The sequence below is a fragment of the Cryptomeria japonica genome, chromosome 11, assembly GCF_030272615.1.
Source record: "Cryptomeria japonica chromosome 11, Sugi_1.0, whole genome shotgun sequence".
In the NCBI taxonomy this organism is placed as follows: domain Eukaryota; kingdom Viridiplantae; phylum Streptophyta; class Pinopsida; order Cupressales; family Cupressaceae; genus Cryptomeria; species Cryptomeria japonica.
This window is the reverse complement of record NC_081415.1, coordinates 560327094-560346612: the sequence shown is the minus strand read 5'-3', so window position 1 is coordinate 560346612 and position 19519 is coordinate 560327094. Positions and strand designations below refer to the sequence as shown.

The 19519-nt window shown below is 37.3% G+C and overlaps 1 protein-coding gene across 1 annotated transcript in view; it reads right to left on the bottom strand.

The window, feature by feature from the left end:
- Positions 1-4226: 4226 nt before the first annotated feature.
- LOC131034626 (uncharacterized) overlaps positions 4227-19519 on the bottom strand; it is an 86178-nt gene continuing 70885 nt past the window's right edge. The window contains exon 3 of the mRNA XM_057966172.2: positions 4227-4953. Within this exon, the coding sequence (XP_057822155.1) occupies positions 4416-4953 (538 nt within the window). The 3' untranslated portion in view covers positions 4227-4415. The remainder of the gene's footprint in view (positions 4954-19519) is intronic.

Here is a 19519-nt window from a genome sequence, read left to right as displayed (position 1 = left end):
TGACGGGCATGCAAAGCTAGGAAAAATTCTTTGGAGGCCCTATCGCCCACCTTGAGCCAATGTATCCTGGCTTTGATTTGAGCTCCTCTGGCAGAATAGCTATCAGCAACTTGTTTATGATGACGGAGCTGGGCTAATTGAAGTTGCAAGTTAGAATCAAAGAGATTCAAGGCCAGAGCTTCTATAGCAGCACATAGATCTTTGGTGGTCGCATCATACGACCGCCTGCAGTACATGGCAAGTTGTTGACCATAAATGCGCAAAAACCTTGCAGAGCGAGTAATGGCATCATTCCACCACGCAATCCAACCAGTGTGATGATGAGGTCGTGGTTCTAAATTCCAAACCCTTTGAATGTGGGTCATCGTGGCTCGGTGATGCAGGAGAGATGTGTTGAGGTAGAACCGTGTCTTGGAAGGAAGTTGCTTAGCTGGCTACCATTCAATGCTAAACTTTATGGGGAAGTGATCGGACAACATCACATCAACAAGAGGAGTGACGGGCAGATCTTGGTCTTCAGAAAAATAAAGAAAAGATTGCACAGTTATCATAGAGATCAAGCCTTTTAAATACTGTCAGAGCCAACTCTGAAATTAGACCAAGTGTGCTAGACACCACCAAGGCTGCGACGGTTTGTGTTGGGGTCGAAAATGTTAATGATGTTCAATTTACATTCAATATGCAAGTTATATTCTAATATCTAATTTTGTTGTATTTATTATTGCCTTATTGTATATATCTAACTATCTTCTTGCTTGTGGTAGATGAGAGGAGCATTTAATATTTTTCTATGTCCTATCTCACGAATGCCACTCACTATAAGTATATAACAAATGGGGCACGGTCAAGCAATGCCTTGATCGGTCATGACCGATCAAGACATTACTTGATCGTGCCTTTTTGTTTATACTAACAAATGCATGTTTTACTGTAAATGCCAATCGGTGTGGAGTAGGATTATAACCGAAGTCTATCGGTGTTTGCCCAACGCTAACAGTCGATAGTTATCGGTGTGTTAGCCTTGACAACCGATAACTATCGGTGTAGACTAACACACCGATAACTATCGGTGACCTTTATATTGCCACCCGATATGCATCCCGATATATTATATGCAACCCGATATGTTATATGCAGCCCGATATAATATATGCAATCTGATATATGTTAATCAGTGTCATCATTATTTATGTTAATCGATATACATCTAAGTACAAGATTTATTAGATCGATGAACATGAGCAAAATACATAGTATGATTATCAATAGGTTGTTTATATGCAAATGTAGAATGGCTATCAAGGATGAATTAATTGCTTGATGGTTTTTATCATAGTTATCAATATGATAAATGATTGAATAAGAGACTTTATTTATCTCTCATTCAATCATTTATCTTACCAAAGCTATCATGCATTAATAGAAAAGACCCAACTTATTACACATATAGTACTAGGCTTGCCTCTCGCCAGCTGTCCATCGAAAAGGCAAAATTTCGTCCTTATTGATCACCACCTCAACCATATTGAAGTCCCCACACATGACCCAAGTTGCAGGTGGCAGATTGTCAGCAATCCAGCGCCATAGGTGTGATCTATCAACCGCATCATTGGGAGCATAAACATTAACAATCCCAACAGAATGATTATCAATTGACAGTAAAACCCATACAACACGCTGCATGGGATCAAAATCATGAGAAATAATTGGAGAGAGCCAACGAGGTGAAATGAGAGTAGCAACTCCACCTCGAGCAACTTCATGTTGGGAGGCAAAAACAAGGCTATCTGGCCAAATAACACGGCATGCAATAGTGAGCATGAAACCATCAATTTTAACTTCCTGAAGGCATAGAACATCCAAGCCTACAACACGTCGACGAACATCTCGAACATAATACTTTCTGGTGAGGTCTATGAGACCTTGAACATTCCATGAGATGTAATTCATGAAAAATATTGCATATCATCCTCATCCCCAAGAGAGGAGAAGCTATTGTGCAAAAAATCTAAACTGAGACCAGGAAGAGAGTCCCCACCGGAAATAACTCGTCGTTTTTCCAGAACCACCATCTGCAATCTCAGCACGCCCAAAAGGGCTGTGAGAACGACGTAGAGAGTATGGAGCAGAAATCGTAGACGTAGCCTGAGGAGTGCGAACCCAAGGGGGTCGAGCGACACCCTCAGAAGAATCCTACCCTTGCTAGTCAGAGTTTGAAACCGAAGCGAGCAATGAAGAGACCGCTTGGGCAGACGATGTCTGCGTAGGAAGCTTCGTCGTCGGCTGGGAACTTGAACCGACGAGTGGCTTTTGGGCCGAAGCCACATAGTTTTTGCCTTTGCGAACTACAGTGGTCCATTCATCCTTCTTAGCTCCCTTTAAAGGTCGAGAGCCAGACTCCTTAACAGGGGGTTTTATTTTCGGAATAGCCAAGGGACAATCCCTGATTTTGTGTTCCGCCAACTGGCACCGATAACAAGTGTTGGGAAGGTTCAAATAAAGCACCTTCTGGGTGAAGGTATTGCCTCCCACTTGAATATCAACAGTTTCTTTCAAGTCGCGTGAAAGGTCGACCTCAACGCAAACCCTCTTTTGAAGGCGAGCATTAAAAAAACGGTTTGGCTCAAGGCAAATAACTTTGCCAACAGATTGAACAATAGTTTGCATGAAAGGCCAACAAGGCAAAGGAAGACCAGGGAACTCAATCCAGACCAGGACTCACAACTTTTTGTCATCTGAGACAAAAAAGTCCCGAGACCAGCGCTGAAAAACTAGAAGGGAAGACCGAACGGTCCATGGCCCGTGAGAGAGGATAGCCTCAACATGGGAAGGGTTCGAAAAGAGAAACAAAAAAGAAGCCCTTGGTGAGACTTTGGATGCCATCAAGCCGGACTCCATGAGGAGACCAGGCTTTGGCGACCCAATCACGAATCATGCTTTCAGGAGGGATCCTACCCACAAAATAGCCTATCAAAGTGCATTTTTCAAGCCACTCACAGGCATTATCAAAATATTGAATATGAAGCACAATATCAGGTGAGGACATACCTCGTGAAACACTTTCGGAACAAATTTGCAAGGGCGCTTGTTTTGAGGCGCCATGAGGGTCCGTCGCAACAACTCCAGCACCAGCATCAACTATTGCGCTAAAGTTGTCCGGAGCCATAATAAACACAAAAGTCCCGCAGTAAATGTGGTCTGAAAAAAACAATACGCAATACGCAACCTCGAACCCTAGCAAAGCTCATCATGAACCGAAACAAGGTATTTTCATTCTGCGTACTATATTTTGGCATGAAGTAACTAGAACAATTTGTTTTCCCTTTTTCTATGGATATTTCATATTTTTAAGTTTTGTGAAGTTTTTCCTGTCCGAAACTCAAATAATTAAATTATGTTGTATGTATTATTATGTTTCAATAATATTGGTTATCTGACTACAAATAAAAAATATTGGTTATCCAACTATGTTTAAGTGTTTGTTGGCATAAGCATCGATTAGGTGTTTGGCAACCGTCGATCTTTTAAATAGATTATGTATTATCAACTTCGATTCTTGACTGACCATCTTTGGTGTTCTTCTCTTCTCCATAATAGTTTCATGAGCGAACAAAGATATATTTTACTCCTATATCTGATATGCATTGTCATCACTATTGTTAATTCATCTATTGATTTTATTAGATAGAGCAGTAAACAAATTCCATGTACACTTTCGGTTTTCAATGTCAATGGTATGTAAATTGAATGCTCTTTGTGGCTTAAACTCTCTACGAGCATCAATGCATGCAGGCATGTAATCATACGGCTTAAATTGTCTGTATGCAGGCATGTAATCATACGCCTTCTAGATATTTGGTAAAAGCAGGCGCTAGGGACATGCTCACATTTTAAAATTTCAAGTTGCTCACAGTCTTACCAAAATATAAGACAGGCTTAGGTACTGGTACTATTATTGTCAATATGCTAATCACAGTTCTCTCGTCTTTAATAGTTAAAAAACAACAGAAGATAATTACAATATTTAACAGCTGAAATTGCAAGTCCACTTATTCCATCCTCCAACTCACTTATGTAAGAACCCTTCCATCTATTCTCACGTATCTACTGATATTTGCTTCATGTAGTTCTCGTCATGGGAGAAGTGTGTTTCAGGGAAGTATCCAAAATATGAAGATTAAGGTGTAGTCAGTGTTATAGTGCACAATTTTCTAGAAACAGCCAGAGATCATAAAGAAAAGATTATGAATGCTAAATGAACAATTCACACAAGGCATGGTGACTACCTACTACAATTCAAAAATGCAAAGAATCAGTTCCTCCAATAAGATGTGAACTTAATTCTTCTAGCATTAACATACGGTTGCACTTCAGAAAATAAAAATAATTTACACTTTCAGAAAGAAAGTTATTCTTCATTCAGTAACATTTACATTTTCAACTAAGTATTTGTGCAGCCAATTTCTTGCAGTGGTGAATGCATGTTCGGCATCTTTATCTTCCTCGAGAGACTCTGAATGGTGAGCAAAGCCGTGACCTCTACCAGGATAAACACGGACTTGAGATCCTTTTATTTGACTCTCCATTTTATGCAACAAGTCAACAGGACACAGTGGATCATTCTCACCTACTATAAACAATACTGGTATTTTTAATTGAGCAGCCAAGGAAGGATCTAATCTGGTTCCGTAGAAGCAAACTGCTGCACCAAAACGAGATTGTGTATCTCTCGCAAGAGTTTCAACTAAACGACCACCTCCAAAACAGAAACCCACAATACCTAACTTATCAGATATTCCAACAGCAGAAAATTCATCTAAAAGCCATTTTGCAGATGTATCAATGTCACTTGCAACTCTTGCTGGTAGATGATTTCTTCGCCATTCTTCAAATTCACTCTGGGGTCTGTCCTTGTGCCAAGGTTCTCCTCGATATAAGTCTGGCACCAATACACTGCATAAAAAGCACCCATAAAGATATGGAATCCGAATAATTGATTCTTCAGACAAGTTAAATTATTAAACAGTTTCATTCAGGTCCTCCATACAGTACCATTATATGGAACAATTTTTATATCAATTTTCAACAAAACATTCATCAAGAGTGCTTGAATCAAATGGCGAGGAATTGTACCTCTGTCCAACTATTGCAATTTTATTGATTCTCGATTCTGGTGTTTCACATTTGTGCACACATAACTATACAAAATACAGGAAAACTTGAACTAAGGTTCTATATGGTAATTATGAGATCTTAATTTTGTGTGGTCGGACTATCTCCTATAAAATATCTGTGGAAGATTTTGAGCACATAATGTTTACTAAATTTCATTTATTTCCTAGCATTGTTTTGCCTAATTGCATATACAAGTATGCAAATCCCATTAGAATTTCATTTGATACTAATGGTATGTCTTTTTAATTATTCAACTTGCATCAATTTAGATTTACATCAATGAAGTCTCAAAAGATCATAAAATCGAGAAGTTTCTTTAAGAGGCAAGAAACCCGAAAGGATACCACCAGAAGTATACTACTTGTCTAGGTGGTGAGGAGGACATATATTGGGGATGCTGATGGGCAACTATTAAAAGAATACACAAAATTGACATTTTGAATTTTTGAGGTACAAACAAATTAAAAATACGTAAACATATATACAAGCAAACCAAAAGAAGCTGAAACTTTAAATAGTAAGTACAATAACCATCTATTGATTCCACGATCCATCTAATAAACTGATAGTAAGGATCATAGGCATAATATGAACTTCAAAACCTGATTTACAATAACAGATCCCAAAAAATGAAATGATGCATCATGCAAAGTACATGACTAGCTCAACAAGCAGACTCATTATTGGATGGATATGTTGAAAACTAATAATCACAAGAATTGTTGGACTCTAAATCAACTGCTTCCCACAACAAGACCCCAACTAGATGCACATCATGTTTCTCCTTGCTCTACATCGCACCATGCTGCTAGGCTTTCACTGTACTGAGGTGTCTTTTGATCGATGAAATGCAAGGCATTGTGCATGACAATATGCTTCTCTGTTCTTCTGGAGGTACGTTTGTTCCTCTTAACAAAGTAAATGAAGCTTTATGTCAACCACTTTCTCTCAGTAGTAGAAGAACTAAAAAAATATGAGAGAAGGTGAATGGCAAGCAGATGCAACAATCATGGGGGTCCATATGCCACCAACAATCTGGCTATACTAGGATAGCTTCAGAGGCTTATGTCCTGCTGTTCAACAAGGGGCTAAGGTGATTGATCAATGTTTCAAGGATTTGATTGCACACACACTATTCAGTTTTCACTCACAAAAAGATAGCCACTTATAAAAAGAAATGTCTTGAATCTAACTGCAATGGCAGGTGCTCTTGCAGCAAGATATAGCAATGGAGCAAAAGGAAACCTACTCTGAACCTAAACTACACCTAAACTAACTGAGGGATTAAAAAAAGAAAAAAGAAAAAGGATAATGGAAGAGACGGAAAGAAAAGGAAAAGGCTGAAGAGGGGGAAAAAGAGAAAAAGGGGAAAGAGGAGTGAGAAAGACAAGATTGTTCACCAAAAAGCACCCATTGACTTGGCAAGCCTCCTTTGCAAACACAATAAAACCCACTTGAGCAATCATCAGTCCTAGTTCAACATGAAGGAAAGAGCGATGTACTCATTTAAGGAAAGTACAACAGACAAATGATTATATCTGGAAATGAAAGAGAATATGAAACAATCACACTAAAATCATGTGCAAGCTGTGACAAGCAAAATCATTTCCAAGAATACGTTGAAACACATTAATCCTGTTCACAAAAATTAAGACTTGTATAAGCTATGGTGATTACACTCCCAGATAAACAGAGACAGCTTTGACAAAGAAAGAGACTCTCCACCAAATTACTTGCACAGAAGAAGTCATGCTTCCCAAGTTTCTCAACATAGCTAAATAATGAGATATTTATATACCTGCAAAGTACAAGGTACAGTCAGTTACATCCCTCTTAAGTCAGTCACAAGCATTAACGTTTTGGTCTGAAGAGAGTTCCAGTTTGGCGCCAAGATAAAATCAGCCATTTAATCATGCTGTAGGTCTCCTTGTGCCTCTCAATTGGCTTTGACAAGAAAAAAAGTCATGTACGAAAGACCTAGATAACATGAGGCCTGTTTCTGATCATTTAATAGCCATACCACTTAAATTCTCAAGACCAAACAGGCATTAAGACATATTTGACCACTAGAAATCTCGTTGCAGCAGACATCCATTGCCAATCAATGGTTGTCCATTTAATCTCAAAGAGGTTGTCCTAGATTTCACTGCCTCAAGCCATGTGCAAACAACAAGATATCATCAGATTGTGATACTTTTATTGCTAAATTTTTTTCTATCACTAAATAAATCCAATTTAATTTTTGTGTTAAGAAAAAAGATTATTAAATCTGAATCCAGGTGAAATCAACATGTGATGCGCATGTAGTCGAAAGTCAAGTGTATATGTTGTCATGTTTGATATCTTAGGTCATGTGAGACATTCAAGTTAGGCCACATTAGCAGTCAAGATTGCCACAAGCTTACTTGGGATACAGTGACAGGACAAGATATCAGGGTATAGTCACTAGGCATTTGAGCTCAAGACAGTGTATTAACAAATGCAAGGCAAGATTAAATTGGAGTTTACTCACTTCAATGGGTTTGCCAAGTAACACAATTTTGACTTTTCAAACAAATCATCCGACTGAATCCAAGAATATAATAAATCTGGGTCCAAAAAATATGCTATACATGATATGTGATAGCCTCTTGATGTGAAATTTTCAGTCAAGCAGAATTTATCCATGCAGGCAGGTATGCAAGAGGCTCAGGGCAATGAAGTTTAAATCATGAACATGAGAAGCCTATTTAATTAGAACCTAAAGTAACGCCAGGTCCAAACTTAGTTATTCCTTTACTTGGCAGATTGGAAACTTTTTATGAATTGGATTTCATAGGGGCCTAGAGGTCCATCAATTCATTGGACATGAAATACTTGGATTACTGAATGCGAAAAGTAGGCTTATAAAGGATTCAAGTCCAAGACTTGTCAACTCTATATTTAGTAGAGATGAAATTATCTAGTCAATCAAAATTTAATCACGATTTGGATTCTATTGCACTCTTAGTCTTAGGGAACTAAAGTTATAAAACTATAGACATGACATGTTTAATACATAAGATTCACCATTTTTTCTACGCTGAACATTTCAATTTCTTGACAATTTTCCTTGACAACATTTTTTGCAATTTTAACAACTTTGACAACATTTACAAGATTTTACAACTTTTGACAACTTTTCAACCACATTTTGCACTCCTCACAACCTCGCCCTCAATTTACATTCCTGAAGCTCACTCATGGATTCTGGACCAGGACTTGGTGACTAGATCGCATCCTTAAGGACAAATTCACAATCAAGGCCCAAACTACTGCCAAACACACTAAACCCTAGCAAACGACTAGACTACTAAGCAAAAAGAGGGGTCCCTATTTGCAATGGGGTGATGTGTGAAAAAGTCAAAATAGGTATTTGATAATACTGGTCCTTTATTGTGTTCACACTCTCTACTAAATCTGATATACATTTCGAGTTGTGGGTATTTTGAATATTGTGCATTTGGGTGTTATTTCTTTGCATATCAATATTGTAGAAGTTGTTATTGCACTATCTATTTCTATATTGTGGGTTATCTTTCAAAACATCATATTCAGAATTCTGAAAGCAAAAAAGTAAGGGTGCATATTACTGAATCCTACCTAGCTTCTGTATTGTCCCCATTTTCGGTCATTTCAATATTGTAATTGGCTCTGACTTTCTTGGTGACTGTCAACCTTGTTAGAGGGGATGTTTAATGTTGGAAATGAGCTCAGTTGGTCTTGAGGACTTCTATGACACTTTTCAAAGTGAATTCCAACTTCTGGCGTGTTTTCCAAGATTCTTGGAGAGATCTATTTATCATAAGTCACTCAATCAACCTTGATTTTCATTATTCATCATTAATAAAATTCCAATATAGTCATTTTTTGAATCTGATGCTTACTAGAAGTTTTTGCAACTCGAATGTATTATTGGCTTTAATTTAATTATTTTACTAAGGTTGCATAATTTTATTAAAATAATTTAAAAAGCACCTTAGTGTATTAGTTTGTTGGCAAAGGGATAAAAAAATTTAAATCATGGACACATAAAATAAGGAACTTGCACATCAAATATTATTATTATTTCATAGAAGTGTCTTTTGGAGCAAAAATGAGCATTTAATTAAAAATGAATTTTAAAATATGTCATTTGAAAAGTTCTGCTGGAAAAAGTATAAAAGGAGATTTGGTGAGCTCATTTGGATTATGTAAATTATTTCTATTTCTTTTGGTGAAACCCTTGTGGCTCTTGTGGAATTGAAGTTGGTTCATCTTAGCCTTCCTATAGATGGAAACCCTCTCAGAGAAGATTAATCACGGTGGTGAAAGATCCTCCTTGGTTAATTTGGTGTGGCTCATTCCAGGTTATATATTGTGCATAAAGGAGTTTTCGCAAGTTTGATTGAAGATTGGCAATTTGGTGAAGCCTTTTTCCAAGACAAATTTTAGTATTCACAGTTTTAAAAGTTGCCAGGAAGTTGGACACCATAGTCTATCTTGCTGGGCAATAGAGGAGAGTGGTATATTAGGTTATTGAAGCTTCAAGGGACACCATTGCAAGGAAGAGCATTGATACCAGATAGGTGTTAATCCTTGGGCGATTCTGATACTTCATTCCTCCTAGGCTAGCCATGATAGGCATTCCTAGCAAGACTTGAGGACAAGGTTGAAGATTATGTTGGTTTGCTACAGAGGTTTGGTCTAAGTTTTGATGATTCCTTGCTGGATGTAGAAATCCATATCAGCAAGGCGATAAATTCTAAAGATGCTAGCTGCAGATATAAGGGTCATTGGCTGCCAAAATGGGAGTTAGTGTGGAGTTTCGAGGCTTCTACCATCAGCATGTAAGCTGCTCAGAGTCTCAGACCTTGCTGTTCAATTTAAGACACCAAAATCAAGGTCGTGGGGCAGATTATGTTAGATGCTATTCAGGGTGAAGGGACAGGTGGGGGCCAAGACATGGTGGACACTTGTTGCTGATCACTGAGAGAGTAGGAATGGTGTGAGATTTGGGAATGCAGTGTAATGAACTGGGATGTAAGGGTTGGAGTATCATTCCTTGAACTCAGTAATTGCAGCTTATTGTTATTCATTCCAAGGCAAAAACATGGTGTTTTCCAGCAGAGTTTGCATTGCAACCTTAAGTTTAGAATTTGTGTGACCCTTATTTCTGTAACTAGTAGCAAACTTCTGTTAGTGTAACAGCTGGCTTCTATTTGGAAATAGAACTATTATTTGTGATGAAACATTGCAATCTATTTATGTGTGAGTATCATGTTGTGGTCATGAATTCCAAATATGAAAGCAAATCTGTAAACTATGGCAGAATGAAATATAAGGTCTGAAATTTATTTGTGAATCAATACATTGTATTTTTACTTCTTCTATGAATGAGAATCGAGCATTTTTAGTGTTATATGAAAAACTCACAATCAGTAATACCCCAGAGACAAACAGAAACCTTTATCTTGCCATGCATATAAGCTGTTTGACATGATTTCTCAGTGGAAAAGAAGTGCAGAAAATTTGGGTATAACTGGGGTGATGCACTACTGCTTCTACACACCACTTCAGGTTTAGTTCATAGGAAGCCAATGCAAAGGAGCTTTGAGTCTCTCCCACTTATGTTGAATGATAGGCTAAATGTCCACATCCTAGAACAAGGTAGGGTCTCTTTGTCAAATAGTCGCCTTCATTTATTTGAGCATGCTATCAATGCACTCATATATCTTCTTGAGACTAGAACTATGATAGGTCCATATTTGATCGAAATGAACATTTAGGATATGATGAAGGTTACAAATTGTCATTTGACCAGAAAGTGTCTCTATTCATCACTTCCTTCACTTCAACTCTTGTCAAGTCTTCAAATCAACCAATTGATTCCTCTCCACTAGAATGAATTTGATATATTCCATCTTGGAGAAAAACCAAAATAGTGCATATGATGTGCTGATTGCAAATGAACATTGGCAAATCTCTGGCATCAACTACACCCTATTTGATCCTCTTATTTGTCGATGTCCTTGAGTGCATTTGTAATGTATGCATACAACAAATAGTTCAATAGATTTGCTTATACATAGCTTCAACCAACTTCCTAGCTGCCTGAACATATATGTTGCATCTATCCCAACTTGTACCACAATGTTAGGGTCAATCCCCTAAATGGTATCTATGAGGATCTATAATGAAATTTCGCATCCTTGTGGTTCGTTAAATAATCAGTTGCCCTAAGTCTGTCACCCTCCTTAAGTGTGAATATGATAGTGGTAAGTAGATAGTGTCTAATATTCGTCCTCCCATTTATGCTAAGGCTACATCCATGTGACCTTCATTTCTCCAATAGTACATTTGTCTTGGAATATTTCTTATCCAAAATAGTAGTCCTCAAGTTTATCTCCTATCATCCCACTTATGAAGGCCTTGATTATCCAACCTTGGACAAAGCCTCCTTAAAATATAGCAAGCAACATAGAATGGAATGCCACTGTAAAGTGGAAAATTTGAGCCTAGTAAATTCACCACATGGAAGGGAGAAATCACTAAGTTAGTTTTCACTTGGAGGACTTTACATATAAAAGAGGAGATGAATCCACTAGATCCAATCCTAAATGAGACAAGGACTGAATACTAAGTAGATTGGATTATTTTGGGTTTTCCTCTTTTGTAAGTTGAATTGTTAAAACAAGTAGAATGCTGGAATTGAAGACAAAATATGCAAAAACAATGAGCTACAGATTCGGGATTTCGTTGTGCACCTAGATCTGAGAGGTATGAAATGATTTGGAGCTGCTTTGCAAAATCCGCCAAAAGTAGCAGGGACCGTGTGTTTGGACAAGGACGCCCACCTTCTTGGTCCTCCAAACTTTTTGCGCGTTGAAAAGGGTTTTTCCATCTCTACAAATAAATCTTAATTCCAGAGGTACAGTCGCACACCTGTTTCCTGCACACAAAAGGAAAGGGAAATGTGTTGGGAATAGGGGCTTGCCTTTGGTCAAACCCCGGTTTGGAATCAACCTTAAATGAAATACTGCAAATACTGAAGTAAATAATGGAAAGGTATACCTTAGATCTGCAATGACTGATAATCATGCTTTGCTTCTTGAATGTAATCACATATGTTGTATGAAATGGCATGAACATGACAAAACCCTAATCACACACACATGCTTGCAAATGAATGATGTAATGTTGCTCCAATGGATAGATGAAGAATATGCATCCTTGAAGAATGCTTGAATGCTTGAATGTAGTCTCCTTGCCTTATGATCATCTCCACCTTATTGCCTTATGCCCAAATGAGAGGGGAAGACCTCCTTATATACTTGTCTGTCGTCAAACTTATTAATTTTCCGACATAGGCCAACATGGGGAAAAGTTTCCCACTCAAATTTGAGATAGGGCCAAGGGTTCAAATCAGGGCCCAATTGAGGAGGACCATGGCATGTCGCCATGGTCCTGGTGAGGACCACAGTGCCATGCCCTAATCCTACCCCAATTTAGGGCAAGGACAAGGGGTCCCAGCAAGGTAAAGTGTGAAAATATGATGTTTATTGCATGGGGGAGGCATAAATAGGTCCCAATCAAGCATGAGGATGAAAACACTAAGGTGAAGGCCCCAAATGCGGTCAAAATTGCAAGGGGTGCAATTTTAGGACATTACAGCAACTAATAAAGAATTTTTTTCCTATACATTAAACATATGTACCACTAAGTTTGAAGCTAAACTTATGGCCTTACATTTCCCCTTAGACTTTACTAGATGATTCAAAAATAGGAACTTGTGTAGGTTAAGTACCAATGCATTTGGAAAAGTGTTGAACTGTAGAGATGTCACCATTATTCAATTTCATTAGCTCAAAGTCAGAGCGAACCCCATGCCCCAACTCCTATGCCAATGCTTTGGAGGTTTTCATTCACTCTTGTGATGCTTCTATGATATCCAAGTGAGCAAAAATGGCATTTCCATAGGCAAGTTCCCCCTTAGATTAACAAATTTGTTGCAAATTACCATAAAGTCCATTGTCTTCCATAGAACTACCATTTGAAGTGCTTCCTTTCACTACCATTTTCCCTCCCCCACAATCAGATTTTCTAATGAACTTGCAATAATAAATCTATGCTAGGGACAAAATTATGATGACATAATTTCTTTAACAATCAAAGGGCGTGAATTTCAGCACTCTAATATCTGAATTCAATAATATGGTAAATGAAAGGAAAGAGATACAATATATAGCCTCAAAGTTTCCAAATACGATGAGGATAAGAGTAAGAAAAAATCCTACAAAAACAAGGAGATGCCCTTGGAGTTTCCAAATCTGAAAAAGATAAGGAAAATATAATCCAAAAAAATAAGGGAATGACATATAATCATTATCTTGTCCTACCTAAGTGATAAAAAGGAAATTGCTAGAGTAAATATAATAGGTGAAATATGAATATTACTCCAACACCCCCTTTAAGCATAATTGAGGTAGAAAAAGAAATGGGTCTTGACAAAACAAGCCATGTTAGGTAACATGTACAATCGGAAAAAAAAAGACTCCAAAGCAGAAGTGGGAGTTCCCCCCTTCACGTCCACCCCACCACCACCACCACCAAAAAAACAAAGAAATGAAGGTGGAAGAGTAAAGGACTATATAGCCTCCCAAAATTGATAATGTTTTGCACCCCCGAAAGAGCTCAAAGATAAACATATGTGCTCTCTATGAAAAGTTTGATAAATATATTAGCAACCTACTTTGATGAGGGACAATATTGAAGATCTATGATCAACTTTTGTATAAAATCTTTGATATAGGCATATGGATCTCAATATGCTTGGTTTGTTGGAAATGAATTGGATTCCTCAAGATCACAAGAGCACTCTAGTTATCACAACATTAGATGCAAGATTTGGTGAGACTCACCTAGACTCAGCAAGTCTTGATAGGTAAACTTGACTAGGCTTGTGGAAATTAGGGAAAAAATGAATTAAAAATTAAAAATGCTTAAACATAAAAGTATGAAAGTCAAGGATTTTTTGAAGGGTTCACAGATTTTTGGAGGATGGTTAAAAGACAAAATTATGAAAAATGGCATGCGCAATAAAGGTTTGTGTCAAAGGCTTATTTAGGGTGCAAGATTAAAGATTTTAAAATTTAAAAAATCTCTATATTTCATGATTTTTTCAATTTGCCAAGTCTTTGTTGAGTCTTGGCCAAGTTTGAGTGTTGACTCCAAGCCCAAGTCAAAAATCAACTTGCCAAGTTTGATCCCTATCTGAGTCTTGTAACTATGATGTGAATGCATAGTGCTTGTTTGAGCATCAACATTACCGTGACAAAGAGGATTAGAGGTACAAACTGTAGTGGTATAAAGTCACCCTATCAATAGTAGAATACCCAAACGAAACACAAACCAGCAGATTGCAACAAATTGCAGATAAGCTTCTGATTTGCTTGGGAAAGCCAATAGGAGTTAAATCTAATCTCTTTCCAATGCAGCAACCAGTTAATAATTCTATTTTTCAGCAACATTTACTTGCACAATGAATTCTAAAATGATTTGAGAAAAACACCAAAAAGGGCCGTGCTATTTTATGAGGTGCACCAACACTGAATGGTTTCAAACATCCATAAAAGGTAAAGTATAAGGCCGAAGAAAAAATTATGAAATGCAATATTAGAGCAACTTATTGAAGGTTCTTGTACTCTTTGGGCCATCCATGCTACACATTATAGGGCATTCAAGGATTTTAGAGACTAACATGTGACATCAAATGAATAGAGTGAAACAATAGCAAAGGTGGCTAGATGACAAAGGAGTTTGAAGGAATTCCCCCATCTCATGTTAGCTTCTCACTCTAAGATGGTAGATTGTTTGAGAAGCACCACCAAATTTGTGTCCTTTCTTGGAGCGAGGGGATTTGGTAGTATTTGTGAATGATGTAACCTTTGAAATAAGCGTGGATAGTGTATCCATATTTACTTGTTGTTTTAGATAGTGTATCTATATTTACTTGTTTTGTAGATAGTGTGGTGTGATGAGTGTAACTACATTGGTTTTGTTCTTGTTGTACACCAATGGAGAGATTTAGTTCCCACCACACTAGAGGGATATTGACACTCTTTAAGGAAAGTTATCTCATTGTGTAGGTGCTAAAGGAGGTATTTTCACACTTGGAGAGTGGAACCTCAGAGGAGAGTTGTTCTCTTTTTGTGCACAGAGGTTGGGATTTCTTCTCTCATGTGGTAGAAAGGATTTGCAAAGTTAAACAATCAGGAAATCTATTGATGCAATCAGTTTGATGTGTGTTGGGTGAGTAGAAGATTTAGAAGAGTCATTTCATCAAATTTACAAATGGGTTGTTTTGTTCAGTCCATGTAGTGTTTCATCCTTTGTTTAGATTGATGTAAAAGAGGGAGAAAGTTAGAATAATAGAATATTACATCATTAGTTAGTAGATCTTACATAATAAATAAATATTAGAATAGATATTAGTATGTTGGAAATAAATGCTTGTTACATCTAATAATGCTTTGTTTGCACCATAAGTAGTTAAGTCAGGTGGGTGTTGATGTGTTTTTTATGCACAATCGAACACAAAATAAAATACCAAGGTATCTTATCCTCTCTTGAACAAAGTCTCTCAAATTCTATGCTTCGTGATCAATTCAAACAACTCCAAGGTTACGAAATGTTAGGTCTTAACTTGTGGATAAGCTCAATGGTTTGATGTGATAATGCTGGAATCACAAGGGGACTTACATTGTACATGAATGCTTGAATACTTGGACGTTGCTGGAACTTAGGACTGACTTATCTAACAAAGAAAGATCAAAAGGAAAGGGTTTAGAGAGTCTAATCTACTCCTAGGAATGTAAGAAGTGGTGAATGACTTGGTGAGACTCTACTAGGCTTTGCTTTGACATCATTGAAGAACTCCACAGAGCTAGTGCAATCGTCTAAGGTAAGGTTATAAATGTTCAAATTACTACCATCAACGTCAATACCATCAAGGCAATGCATATCGATGGATGAGCAATAATTGAAGTTAAGTTCAATTCATATTCCAATTGAGCACACAAGGCAAAGTTACAATCAGCAAGAAGCTAGTGGTATGGATTAAACGAATTTCACCACTAATCATCCATGATATCTTCCATTCATCTAATCAACATGAAAGCAAATGAGAATTGGAAACCATGCAACTTGTTGAAACAACACATTTCACCATATCTTCAATGAAAGGAGTATATTCATTTACAAGTCTTAGCAACAATTTCTTTTTCTCCTACTCTACTCCTACTCTAACTTCTAATGATTTAACTACTAACTATCTTCTACTCTTCTACCGCTCACTATTCTTCTATTCTATTAACCTTTATAAATGAGAGTACTGAGCCTTATATAGATAGCTCGTTACAATGAATGGCTCAGATCGATTCAAGATCAATGGCCAAGATCGAAAGATAGAAACCCTAATTATGGTTTGTTACAACCACCATTACATTGACCAATGAGAGATGAGGATAAGAAAGATAAATAATATTTGATGTAGCGCCATGTGTCACCTATTCCCTCCTTGAATGAATGTTGACTTGGTACACTTGGATTGAATGAATGGTGACTGGGATGCCACCTTAGCTTGCCTCATAGACTTAATCAATTTACCTTGTACATTCTTCTTCTTCATAATGTTCGAAATTCCTTATGATACTTTGCATTCCATCCTTATGTCTGGGAATTCCCCATGAACTATTTCCTCCTTAATGTTCTTCGACCTTGAAATTCCTTGATGTAGTTCTTGATTTCTTAATGTGAAATACCTTGTGCTCATATCTTGAACTTGCTTTCCTTCATTTGTTCACAATCAAGGCGAAGTCCTCTTCATGTTTGTTCTAGTCCACATCTTTGCCTTTGGAAATCTTTGTCCCGAAATTCTCTTTCAACCTTTGAAGTGTTGATCTTCCCCATCTACATTTGTGATGTCCTTGCAATATGCATCCTCTTCAAGCCTTGATCATTGTGCTTCCCTTCCTTGTAGCAGACCTGCAAAACAAACAAACATTGAATCAAACACCCATGTGATAAACTTTATTTCAACCTTGGTGGGAAATCCATCCGCATACGGACGGATCAGTCTTCAAAACATCCGCATTATCCTTGTCCCTCCCTTCACTCGGTGGAAATTTGATGCCTATAGGGACTACTTTGTTATTGACCTCCATTCGAATTGATTTGTCCCTTCCTTTGTAATTTTGCCCTCAAGTGGAAATCTGATCCTCATCGGGACTCATTGTCCTTGAAAATTTTGTTTGATTTGATCACCATTCGATGGAGTGGAAATTCAAACCCCATCAAGACATTCAATGTTCCTCATTTTGTCCTCACAAATAATTTTCCAGAAATAATTAAGGTTCTGATTTCAAATAGTTTTCACACCTGTAAGCTCATGAAAAACATAAATTCAACATTAGATAACACAAATTGTGGAAAATACATGAGATTTGATCAAAATCTGAAAAATTTGTCCTCTGAAAACCTGATTTTCAGACTTAGGATAAGTCTGATTGCAATAAATAAGTCTGAAGACACCCTTGTAAATGGTTAATTTAGGTGCTAGAAAGTTGTCTCAGATTTGATTTTCTGAGTACCAAGTCTGAAGACACCTTGGTATACTCAGAAAATGACTGATTTGAAGCCCAAAAAGTATACCCAGGTCTGAATACACTCTGAAAAATAGTGTATTAAAGTCTGATTTTCTGATTTTTAAGTCTGAATACACCCTCTGAAAGTCTGAAAATGGATGACCTTGGCTGCCCCAACACATTTCAGGTCTGAATTTTGGGTATGGAGTGTTAAGTTCTTTCAAAATTCTATGATCAAAATAGAAGAGATGGAGATATGATCTGAAAGTTGTATTTTATCTGCTATAGCGTGTTTTAAAGATGCACCACACTTATCAATTTCGGTGTGTGCATCCTCCTCAATGTAAGTATGCTATATAAGTGGATGAGGGGTTACGTAGTGAAGAGATATGTCTTCCCACATGGGAAGACACATCTCTTCCCTACGTACCTCTCACCATAGTATATAAACTAGTCACCGTTTACTTACCCGATCGGAAGGAGTGCGACTTGTTTGAGAATCGCTTTACCACGCGATACCAACATGGGAAGACACATCTCTTCCCTACGTACCTCTCACCACAGTATATAAACTAGTCACCGTTTACTTACCCGATCGGAAGGAGTGCGACTTGTTTGAGAATCGCTTTACCACGCGATACCATGAACGGTGTAACCGTTGGTCAAACGCGATAAGTTAACTTTGGTTTTATTTATCATTAGTTAACGTTAACATATTAGTATATGACCGACGTTACAAAATTAACACTCCCTCTTAACTAGGGAGGACACACTTCATGTTAGAGAAAACATCACAATTCATCCATTGATTGTGAAGAGAGGAGATATCACACCATAGTGATATTCAAAGATATGGTTCAACAATGAATATCAAGTCTCATGATACTCACCATAACTCATAGTTATCAAGTAAGGTATGTGCACTGACATCAAGTCACATGATGCCTACCATACTGATAATGATTTCATGGCATGTCCACGAATATTATGTTCATAATATTCACCATGAAGATCTCTATCATAATTATTGTTTATTTAATGATATCAACCAACAGATATCTACCATAATGTCTCAGAGATATATATACTATCATGACATGTCCACAGATATCAAGTCACATGATATCCATCAAGATAGTTAAATTGATAATTGTAAAATCGTCGCCTTACAATATCAATTTGAAACAAGTGTTCATTATTGAAAATTCATCACCCTTCAATAATGTTAACAGAAGGCCCATGCAATCATGGAGTCACACACATGACAAATAAAAAAATTTACACACTAAACATCTTTAAATATATTAGTATATCAGAATAAATGAGACTCTATCTCAAAATTAAATAACATTTTCAACCATACCAAGTTTATCTCTAAAGTGTTCAATCTTGATCCTGGAGAGAGGCTTGGTAAGAATGTTTGCAATCTGATCACCTACACTAATATAATTCAGTTGGATCACATTCCTTTCCACCATATCTCGAACATAGTGATAAGGAATCTCAATGTGTTTAGACCTGTCATGAAATACTGGATTCATTGAAAGCTTGATGCAACTCTGATTGTCACAGTAGATGACAGTAGGATTTAAGGGCTGACCAAACAGTCCTACAAGCAATTTCTAGAGCCATACAGCTTCTCTTGCTCCCATGGAGGCTGCAATGTATTCAGCTTCTGTAGAACTCTGAGCAACTGAAGACTG